At 42.1% G+C, this 11,547-nt stretch overlaps 1 protein-coding gene across 1 annotated transcript; it reads left to right on the forward strand.

Annotated features, from left to right (window-relative positions):
- The first annotated feature begins 4,715 nt into the window (after positions 1–4,715).
- On the forward strand, positions 4,716–11,143 carry LOC311126308 (arf-GAP with coiled-coil, ANK repeat and PH domain-containing protein 3-like). Its single transcript, XM_084200319.1, has 8 exons — positions 4,716–5,369; positions 8,025–8,082; positions 8,586–8,705; positions 9,110–9,163; positions 9,385–9,443; positions 9,580–9,763; positions 10,300–10,344; positions 10,521–11,143. Exons 1-8 carry the CDS (start codon positions 5,317–5,319, stop codon positions 10,635–10,637), a joined length of 690 nt encoding a protein of 229 aa, XP_084056445.1. The 5' UTR covers positions 4,716–5,316; the 3' UTR covers positions 10,638–11,143.
- Positions 11,144–11,547: the final 404 nt, after the last annotated feature.

Raw genomic sequence — 11,547 nt, forward strand, 5'->3', positions numbered from 1 at the left:
ACGCCGCCAGGGACTCAAATCCTGCAGTGCAGACGTGTCCCCCTGCTTAAGCCAGTACATGTCCAGGCCCATCTGAAGTTTGCTAGAGTGCATTTGGATGATCCAGAAGAGGATTGGGAGAATGTCATATGGTCAGATGAAACCAAAATAGAACTTTTTGGTAAAAACTCAACTCGTCGTGTTTGGAGGACAAAGAATGCTGAGTTGCATCCAAAGAACACCATACCTACTGTGAAGCATGGGGGTGGAAACATCATGCTTTGGGGCTGTTTTTCTGCAAAGGGACCAGGACGACTGATCCGTGTAAAGGAAAGAATGAATGGGGCCATGTATCGTGAGATTTTGAGTGAAAACCTCCTTCCATCAGCAAGGGCATTGAAGATGAAACGTGGCTGGGTCTTTCAGCATGACAATGATCCCAAACACACCGCCCGGGCAACGAAGGAGTGGCTTCGTAAGAAGCATTTCAAGGTCCTGGAGTGGCCTAGCCAGTCTCCAGATCTCAACCCCATAGAAAATCTTTGGAGGGAGTTGAAAGTCTGTTGCCCAGCGACAGCCCCAAAACATCACTGCTCTAGAGGAGATCTGCATGGAGGAATGGGCCAAAATACCAGCAACAGTGTGTGAAAACCTTGTGAAGACTTACAGAAAACGTTTGACCTGTGTCATTGCCAACAAATGGTATATAACAAAGTATTGAGAAACTTTTGTTATTGACCAAATACTTATTTTCCACCATAATTTGCAAATAAATTCATTAAAAATCCTACAATGTGTTTTCTGGATTTTTTTTTCTCATTTTGTCTGTCATAGTTGACGTGTACCTATGATGAAAATTACAGGCCTCTCTCATCTTTTTAAGTGGGAGAACTTGCACAATTGGTGGCTGACTAAATACTTTTTTTCCCCACTGTATGTTGGATTCACGTCTCCAACTAAACAAAAAATAAAAGTTAAAGAGTAGGATTAAGCCAGTGGCTCAGATGAAACTATCCAAGCAGTAGATAGGCTACATCTCCTTTAAATGTTGATATTTGGTTGTGCTGTCAACCAAACACAATTCAATATGACATTTGTAATACAGTAAATAGCCTAAAGTTAAGGCTATTTTACAAACAAATGTAACATTCAACCTTAAAATGAGTAACACATCCATGGCCACATTTTGAGGTTACTGTAACTATACATGTCTTCTTATGTAATCATATAAAGTGTGCATGTTCAACATAGCATGCATAGGTCATCATAGGTCTGTGGATATCTTCACAATTGCTGTAATAATCTGTGCAGAATCTTGAACGGCGTTGATCACTTGCACCATGTACTTTTAATGTAATCTCAACTGCAATCCAGGTCATGCTCCAGTAAATTGCTCTGTATAAAAGCGTGTGGTAACTGACTAAAATGTCAAATGTACATTTAGTTCCGCTATTAGATGAAGCACAGTGATAACACATTAATCTCTTGTATAAATAAACAAAATATCTGACATTGTATTCCCATTGGAACTTTGCTGTGCTTTTAATGGTTGAAAGCAAAGTGATAGACATTTGGGCATGGACGGCTTGTTCAATAGGGCGATATGGGCGACGCACTGCCAAACGGGAAAAGGAAGGGATTTTTTTTCTAATCAATTATATCACGGCAACAGCAGTTATCAGTGTTCACGTCTGATCTGCCAGCCACTAAATGTCAAATCAGGCTAAAGTCGTGCTTCAAATGGCCCCGCCCGTTTTTTGGGCGATTTCAGTCAGGTTGAAAATCGCCCAGAAGTCTCTCATAGCCTGTCATGTAAAATCTATTTTTTTCACATTTCAAAGCTTTCAATACATTCTCTATGGGTGTCTGTGTGCATGCACTTACGCGCTTTCGTCATACGTGACGTAACGTTGAACGTAACTAAGACAATGGCGGCTACCAGCGTCTATGTTGCGACCTGCAGTGTGGCGTTATTTTATGTTTTTAATTTGTAGACTTAGTTTACAAACATTCTGCAAACATTCTGCTTTGGACTGATCTTCGGTTTTGGACTGATCTTGTTGATCGTGTACATACCCGCTACGAACAGACTAAATAATGAAAACGCTGCTGGCAGCGGAATCCCAATACAGCTGGGAGACTTGACTGGATGACAGAGTCCCGGACAGAGAGGTGGAGCCGGCCACCTTCACCCTGGTCAGAGCGGACCGCGATCCTGGTAAGAGAGCGACTCTGTACCCCGACATTGAACTGCTTTCTGTGTCATTGAACCTTACTATTGTTGATAAAACAAGTTTACTGGAGAACGGAGAAAAAGTAGAGACTTTTGGACAAGGTGGATAATTGTATAATATAAGGCAGTTTATTCAGAGGTAAAGATATCTGGAATCGCGTGCACGGACCCGTTCGTCAAACTCGTAGGGAGTTTATCAGAAGAGCCCCTAAACATTGTGTGCTGACATTTTATACAATAAAATGAAGTAGGTTGAATCTAGTAGTTCTGATCTTCTGATTGGTCCTGATGAGTTGGGCGATGTCACCTCCAGGTGACATCGTCACTGTTGTCACTGTTGCATTGGCTCTGAGTCGGGTTCTCTGTCTTCAGATGTTCAGCCTAAGAGAAGAGGATTTGTGTGTGTGTGTGTGTGTTTGTTATCAGTGTGTGTGTGTGTGTGTGTGTGTGTGTGTTTGTTATCAGTGATGATGTGTGTGTGTGTGTGTGTGTTTATCAGTGATGATGTGTGTGTGTGTGTGTGTGTGTGTGTGTGTGTGTGTGTGTGTGTGGGTGTGTGTGTGTGTGTCCTCAGGGCAAGAACTCGTGAGTTGGAAGAACTGAGAGACCTATGGCGTGGGTGTTATCCTTAGCCACCTGCTGACAAGGCTGACAAGATAGGACTCTTGTTCATTGTATTGAATACAAAGGCCCAACACAAAATGGGTCATGCACAAGATTTTAGTCAGACCAAGCTATAACATTATATATTTACTACGACAGTACATTCAACCAAAAGCTAATATAACAAAGGCATCAGAGATTATTTATAATCTGTCACAGAAACTGGAATCCATCTCCCCAGATCAGTCAATAAATGCTTCTGGTATTGACTTATATGCTGCCCCTGTCTTCATGTTGTTGCTGGACATATCTTTTTTAAAATGTGTGTAGGTCACCTAAATCATCAGAAAAATTGCCCCTCCTGAGAATTTTTTCAGGAGCCGCCACTGTAGGTCAGTAAAATACAGTACAGTACTGTACAGTAGGCCTAGAGTTTAGTACAGTACAGCAGAGCACACTAGAGTAGAGTACAGTATAATTTACTGTACTGTACAGTACAGTGCTGAACTCTACTCTACTGTACTGTACTCTACTCTAGTGTGCTGTACTGTACTGTACTGTACTATATTCTACCGTAGTGTGCTGTGCTCTTCTGTGCTGTACTGTGATTGATACAGATTTGGTCCGGTCCGGGCCATCCAAATGTGGTCTTGTTTGGGGGCGGAGTTCATTAGAATAATAGCCAGTATGTAGAATAAAACCCAAACAAGCAAATGAGGATGTTACATTTTTCTACCTTTGTGTACTTATTCAGGATACATCACCATTAAGGGAATGACGCTCATAATTATGCATTTATGTATAGTACAGATCAGGGACCCATGATGTAATATTGTTACCGGGTGTTAATCCACTTTATTTACTATAGTTCAATAACCAAAATATATTATTTTAAACTCAAGTTGTCATATTATAGCTGACACCCCATTCTTTCTGCAGACATCTTTGAATCTTAATTCGGGGTAGATCTTTAACAGAGTTTTTGGAAAAAATGGTCACAAAAAACTAAGGGAGATTTTGCCATCATTCTGTTACCAAACATTACATCTGCCCTGTTCTTCGAGTAAATGTGTTTTTGTAAAATTTTGTGTGGAAATTGTTAAAAGTAGTACTTGTGTATAGAGTTGTATGGTTTGTTTAACTTTGCAATCAATGGTTTTGTTTGGCATACTTTTAAAGTCTCAGCGTCATTCTATTACCACGGAATTGCCCGCCTACAAAAAGTCCACATTTATTCAACCATGGTTATAATAACTACCTCTTAGAATGAATTTAATATTTATTCCACTTATCCCAGTTGCAATTTCTCCCTCATATAATCATAACCCCTACATGTTAACCATTTCCTTACCACCACAAAACTGGCTTTTTTGCTTTAATTCAGAGAGGAAGAGGTGAAGCAAGAGGTTTTACTCTGCCCGAAATCTATCCCATGAAAAAAATAAGCCACGAAGTGAGGAATAAATATAATAACCTGTTTTAGCATTGACTTTGCCATTGAAGGCTTCCACCATTTTAAAGTAGTCAACTGGGTGGGGATTCCTATCAGTTGGGAGCAATCAACCAATGAAGAAGAAGAAAATGGACTACTTTAAAATGGAGATACCCTCAATGCGCTGCCCATGCTGTCACAGACGCTACAATGGCACAGGTACAAAGATGAGTCCTCTTTCTATCTCTATGGCCTGTTGTTCACACGTGTATCTGCCCTCTAATTGGCTAGAATGGTCCCACCTGATCTCGCCTCCTCCCGCCTGCCTTCCATCTTTGAGGACATGTATTTCCATTGTTAGAGCGGTCACTCGAATATCTTGTCAATATAATAAACAATCTTTGTGTTTGTGCATGCACTTTGCATACCCGGAAATAGTGTGAGGGGGTGGACCGGCCGGGTGAGAGAGATAGGATAGGAAGGTGATTGTTTCGTTACAGTGTCACTCTCGCCATCCCGGGGGCCCTCGAGGGGAAATGCCATTTATTGTTTAATCTTATTTGCGACAGCGGTGCTGTGTTTTTATTAATGTTGGATTATTCACCGTGGAATGAGCAACCCTTGCGATACGTTTTTGGGGCATTTTTTCTTCATTTTCGTGACGCAAGCGCGTACCAAAGTACAGAGAAAAAAAGCTAACATGAGCGAAGTGGAAAAACGTATCTATCATGAACTAATCGATTGCAGTTATTTGGTTATTTAAATTGTTCTAATCAATTCAGTAATAACCTGCTAGTCCAATAAGAGAGAGCCGCGATTCGACTGATTCATTGACACCTAATGTCATGATTTGATGTCGAGAAGAATCTAATTCAAGAGAACACAAGTTATTTATGGTAAAAACCTACAAACAATGTAATATACTTTCAATATGTAAGATATTATATCTTACATATTCATATATAGCCTATATTATATTTTCGAACGCACTGTCCCATGTCACATTCAATATCAATAGAAATAGTTGCGTTTGCGTTATTGGTGTAATTTGTGTCAAACCAACTGAAGGATGACTGTCAAACTGGACTTTGAAGAGTGTCTCAAAGACTCCCCCCGATTCAGGTAGGTCTAGATTAACCCTTGAAAAACATTTTTAATGACTTAGGTAACAGTCTACAAATAGGCATTATTCATTCAGTTACATTGTAAGGTGAGAGCTTATTTGTAAATGCTGCATTCAGTTATGTGACTACCAATTTATTACAGTTACAAGAAGTTATAATACCTGATTAAAGGGTAGGCCTGTGTAGGTCTACTCTATGATTTTGTAATACATTATTCAGATAGTTTCAGAGCTGCCACATGTCCACATAGGGTAAAAGTATGACATCCTGCTTGCATCATCCCTAACAGTGAGGAAATAGAAAAGTGAAGACATTCTTTTTTTATTTCAAAACTACCTGTACAATCTTATCCTGGGTTGGCATATTGGTCTACAGTGTAGTAGGCTACAGCATTGTAGTTCAGCACAACCACATGATAAACTTGTCAAATGAGTGTCAGCCCTGCAGATAGTTTGGGGTCTTGCCTCATGCTTGGGGTCAGATTTGTCACTGCAATGAGTCGAAATTAGTTTCTTTGGGCATTGACACTGCGGCGAGACACTGCCTTTTCTCATTGATGGGACTGGCTTTGTGTGCTGGAATGAAAGATAATTGATACAACTTAATACAACTAAAATGGCTTTTTCATTGGTAGCACTGGTGCTCCCAACTTTAAAATGTTAGTTAAAACAAATATGATACAAATGTAACAACCGCCGCACCTGAAGCGAAACATAAATCTAACAACCGTGCTTGCTCCCAACGGCAAATATAGAATGTTGCCATTCAATGGATAAGGTGCATTGGTGCTAATCAAAATTATAGGTCACACAGCACAATATTTAGGAGCATATGCCACCAAGATGGTTACAAGCCCAGGTTGTAAGTCAATGTAGGAATGCAGCACACCAACCTCTGCCTGGTCTATTCTCTTTCAGTCAAAATATAGCTTTTATTTTAACTCTAAAAGGAACACAACATAAAACCAAAAGGGAAGTGGATTTTTTGGTTTTGAATGTAGCTAATAAATGAGGTTTGTTGCTTTGGGTGTGCCTCCCTTTTTTTTAGCTGGCAGATCAGAAGAAGTGACAGTGGTTAGACTCTTACTCTCTCTTGTCTTTTCTTTCTTTCTCAATCTTTTGCTGTTTGATATTTTCTTAATTCTTGTTTGGTTAACCTTGCAAGTTTTTTGAAGAGCTTTTATCTCTCTTTCTCCATCTCTTGCTCTCTTTCTCTTTCGTTCTCTCTTTCTCTCTCTCTCTCTCTCTCTTTCTATCTCTTTCTTTCTCTTCTCGCTCTCTTCCTCATTCTTGGCTCATGGTCTCTCTGGGAGGAACACACAGTGTCGGAAAGTTTGACTTGTTGTGGCAGTCATTGGTGCATTCTGCAGCGGTGAGGTCTCATTTGACCGAGAAGAGAGCGAGAGAGAGGTGGAGGAGGAGAAAAAGAGGGGGAGGAGAAGGTTTTAGATGAAAGCCATGGTCGAACTCTGGTAGGCCTTCATATTCACACACAGCTAGTGTGGTGGACTGGAGAGGGTGACGTTTGGAGAAAAGAGGCTTTGAAAGACTAGAAAAGAGAGAAGTGAAAGAAGGATAGAGGAGAGAGGGACATCTCGGGAAATATGTATTGAAAGAGGAAAAGAGATGCTACCGTAGTGTACATACACACAGAGGCAGAGTGCTTGGGGTAGAGCTTCAAACATCTGCCTCCCGTTGCTAGGTAACCGGGGGCGGCCTGGGCTTGTGGAGTGGAACAGGAAGTGAAGCAAGAGTTATTGAGGTGATAAACAAGAGACAGGAAGTGTGTTTTTTGGGGGTGGATCGCTGTGGAAACTTGAGGTTTCTCTCTCTCAGGTGCACTTACTCATACAAATGCACAGATGCATTCCGTTTAATCACCTTAGTATCACGTTACAGACACACACACATTCAGAGGGTAACGAATACAATGTGTGTCTGACACAGGCTTTGTTCCATCCATCTTCAATTCTATCTTTGCCCTTCTTCAAAGTTATCTTTTTCTATCTTACTCTCTCCACCAAACCTTTCTCAGTCCTGTATTGGTACCCCTGTCATGCCTGGCTAGGCCCATTTCAATATGAATGATACTCAGCGAAATAAACTGCAGCCACTGTCTCTACTACACTACCAGCAGACAAACAGATGCGCTCTCTCTCTCTCTCTCTCTCTCTCTCTCTCTCTCTCTCTCTCTCTCTCTCTCTCTCTCTCTCTCTGCTGCTCTCCTTCTCTCTCTTTTTGTATTTTTCTTTGTGCACTTTCTCAGTAACTGTCTGTCTTTGGTGGAAGGCAGCGGAAACCACACTGTTGGGCCGTTGATGTGAGAAAGAACAGAGGAGATACTGAATCACAGACTAACAGTCACAGCAGTCACAATATCCTTCCACTGCCCTTCTGACAGGCCCATTTATAAACTCTACTAGATATCATTTGAAGAATCATGTGTACTGTTGGTGATTGAACTCTCATGACGTCTGATATTACAGGCAAATAAACGTAATGGAGCCACAGCAATTCTTACTGTAGAACTGATAACATTGTGCATGCAGCTCAACATTCAGACCAGTATGGTGTTGCCCAAGGAGGGTGTGGATGCATAAGACAAGACCCTCTGCCTGTGGTGATGTGGCTTAATGTGTGTCTGTTTCATCCAGGGCTGCCATTGAAGTGGTGGAAGGAGATGTCTGTGAATTGGAGACACGATTAGAAAAGGTGAGAGAGTCATACACACACACACAAAGTCCCCACTTTTCCATTATGCTCCCAGTATCAAACCACTACTTCTATAAACACACCCAGCCATCCATACCGTAGAGGAAGTAGTTGTTGGACAGGGTCAGTTTCTTCCTCTGAGTAGTGACTATGAACTGTGAGAGACATGGTGGTGTTTCACCTGAGTTGAAGGGAACTAACTCCAGTGCTGCTTCCCCACTCTATTGTTACCAGAGAAACGTAACTGACCACACAATGTACTTTCAATCACTTGATATTCCTAATTCCCTAAAGGGATTGGTGCACATAACATTTTCAGATGCATACTTTGGCAATCAAATGTCAGATTCCTGTGAGTCTCAACCTATTCTGCGTCTGGACAATGTTACACCATGTCATATTGAAATCTTATGTCATGCTGTATGCATTGCAGTGTGTTTTGATGTCTTTTGCAACATGGAATTGTGTTGTGTTGAATCCTGACACATTGTGTTATTGTGTAGCTGGTGAAGCAGTGCCACTCCATGCTAGAGGCTGGCAGGGCCTACTGTCAGACCAGCAAGAGCTTTGTCACAGGGCTCAAAGAGCTGGGCCACCACTGTTCTGGGGACAACATGATGGGGGTGAGTCTATAGAGATGCTGGGTAGTACACTCTAACCACTGATTTGGGATCAGTGTAGGAGGGACCTATCTGTATATAGGGCTATTACATAGTGTTGTGTTAAGTTATGGTTAGTGTTATATCCTAATGTCTTTATCATAGTACATTCTTATCAAGGGAAGGGCAGCAGGTAGTCTGGCGATGAAGAGCGTTGGGACAGTAACCAAAAGATGACTGGTTCGAATCCCCGAGCCGACTAGGTGAAAAATCTGTCTGTGCCCTTGAGCAAGGCATTTAACCCTAATTGCTCCTTTAAGTCACTCTGGAAAAGAGCGTCTGCTAAATGACTAAAATGTAAGTGGAAGTTCTATTGTATTCAATCATTGATAAATAAGTTAAACTCATTCCATGTTCTTTTCTCGTAGGAGTGTTTGGAGAAATTCTCCCAGAAACTGGCAGTGATTCTGGAAGCTCAGGGGGTGAGTTGGACTCCTCTACTGTGCATCGCTTGCCATCAACATTAGTTACTGTAGCAACCACTTTTAAATGTCAGGTGTCTCTGAGTATCTTTCTCTTTCTCTGCCCCTATCTCTCTCCCTCTACCACCCCCCCCCCCCCGCTCTCGCTCGCTCTCCATCTACCCCACCCCCCTTCTTTCCCTCTATTTCTCTCTCACTCTCTCTCTCTCTTTTTCTCCAAGGAAGTGATTGAGACCACACAGAAGTCGGTGAAGTTGAAACTGCAGAGTTTTGTGAAAGAGTGAGTTAGTCTGGCACTCCTTCTGTTTCAAACCACTACCAGAGACTGCTGTCACAACATCCCCCAGTCCCACCCACATCTTTATGGGCCACATTCATTCATCTCTCTCTCCTAATGCCCCCTCCCCTTCTCCCAGGGACGTGCGTCGGTTCAAGGAAGTGCGTAAGGAGTTTGAGCGGGGCAGTGAGAGTCTGGAGGCGGCGTTGAGCAGGAACGCTCAGGCCCCCCGGGGGAAGCAGCACGAGGTGGAGGAGGCCAGCCATGCCCTCCTCAATACCCGCAAGACCTTCCGTTCCGGGGCCCTCGACTACGTACTACAGGTGAGGTCATCAAAGCTGGAGGATGAGAGTGTATTTTGGGGAAGGTCAAAACTGGGTGATTGATGGAAAGTATGCTAGAGACAAAACATTAACTTACACACTGACATGGACGCGCTCACATACACTGGGCCTGGTTTGAAGTGGTTTGCCTGGAATTGAATTACAGACTAGTGTTGAAACTATCAGTTGTAGACTCCAGCTCAATTGGGAATCTTGTTCATTACACTGCTTGCTTTCCGTTTGAGAACATGACCCTACTGGAAGGCCTCAAACAAAATACTAGAAATAATTTTACATAACAGATTTGTCAGGAGGACCAGGATATATTTCTAACAAATGGCATTGATAAAATATGCAGCAGCACCTCCCCTTAGTGTCATGTGTTTTGCTGTGGTGAATGCTAACAGCATTGCCTAAGGGTTTCCCCTGTAGCAGGCTGGTAAATATTAATACCCAGTGGTTTGTACTAGCAGCTGCAGTCATACCAACACACATGTTCTGTCCCCTCCTATTCACTCACTCGTCCTCTCTCCTAGATCAATGTCATCGAGGCCAAGAAGAAGACCGACATCCTGATGGCGGTGAGTTTCATGATGTGGGAACTTTTATCATTGGGAATATTGTAAGTGTCGCATGGTTGAGTCCACATGTGAGTGTCTAATAATTAGTTTACTTGAGCAGTTGTTGAGTTGTCTTTGTGGCATGTATTGTTTAGTCTGATCGTATGATGATGCTTTATTCTGTGTTTTTCTGTCAGATGGTGTCTATGATGGAAGCCCAGTCCCAGTTCTTCCAACAAGGTCACCAGTCCCTCTCGGAGCTGGCAGACTATCGACGCACCCTGAGTGAAGAGGTAACAAGGACACGTGGGTGAATGAGCGGGAAAGGGAGAAGTGCGTTGGATAAACCAAATTCATGAAGGAGGAAGAGATCTGTTCAAGTGTGTTCTTCAGATGTTGACATTAGCGAACAGAGAGGGTGAGGTAAAATAGTTTGAGAGTGAGTGGAAGAGAAGAGAGGAATGAATTATTCTCTTAGATCAGGGTTCCTAACCTTTGTTTCCCAGGGCTCTCTTTTTTTACATTTGAAAAATGTCACGCCGCAACCCCCTCCCCTTTTAAAAATGGTATTATTGTTTATTGAGATAGTCTATAATAAATACACCACCAGCTTGCTTTTGTTTAATTTGAGGGACCTAAGAATTTGTTTGTTTTTAAGCTAATTTCCTGCAATTTTTCGTAGTTTAACAAGACTCATTACATCTTTTAGATAGATAGGCTATTTAATTTATAAGGAAAAAACCCCTAGACCTGATTTCCCCAAATGTTATTCCGCTACCAAATATGATTTCTATGTTTTCAATTTAATTATAAACTCAGCAAAAAAAGAAACGTCCTCTCACTGTCAACTGCATTTATTTTCAGGAAACTTAACATGTGTAAATATTTGAATGAACATAACAAGATTCAACAACTGAGACATAAACTGAACAAGTTCCACAGACATGTGACTAACATAAATTGAATAATGTGTCCCTGAACAAAGGGGGGGTCAAAATCAAAAGTATCAATCAGTATCTGGTGTGGCCACCAGCTGCGTTAAGTACTGCAGTGCATCTCCTCATGGACTGCACCACATTTGCCAGTTCTTGCTGTGAGATGTTACCCCACTCTTCCACCAAGGCACCTGCAAATTCCCAGACATTTCTGGGGGGAATGGCCCTAGCCCTCACCCTCCGATCCAACAGGTCCCAGACGTGCTCAATGGGATTGAGTTCTGGGCTC

This window comes from Coregonus lavaretus (assembly GCF_964263955.1).
Source record: "Coregonus lavaretus genome assembly, contig: HAP1_SCAFFOLD_3571, whole genome shotgun sequence".
Taxonomy (NCBI): domain Eukaryota; kingdom Metazoa; phylum Chordata; class Actinopteri; order Salmoniformes; family Salmonidae; genus Coregonus; species Coregonus lavaretus.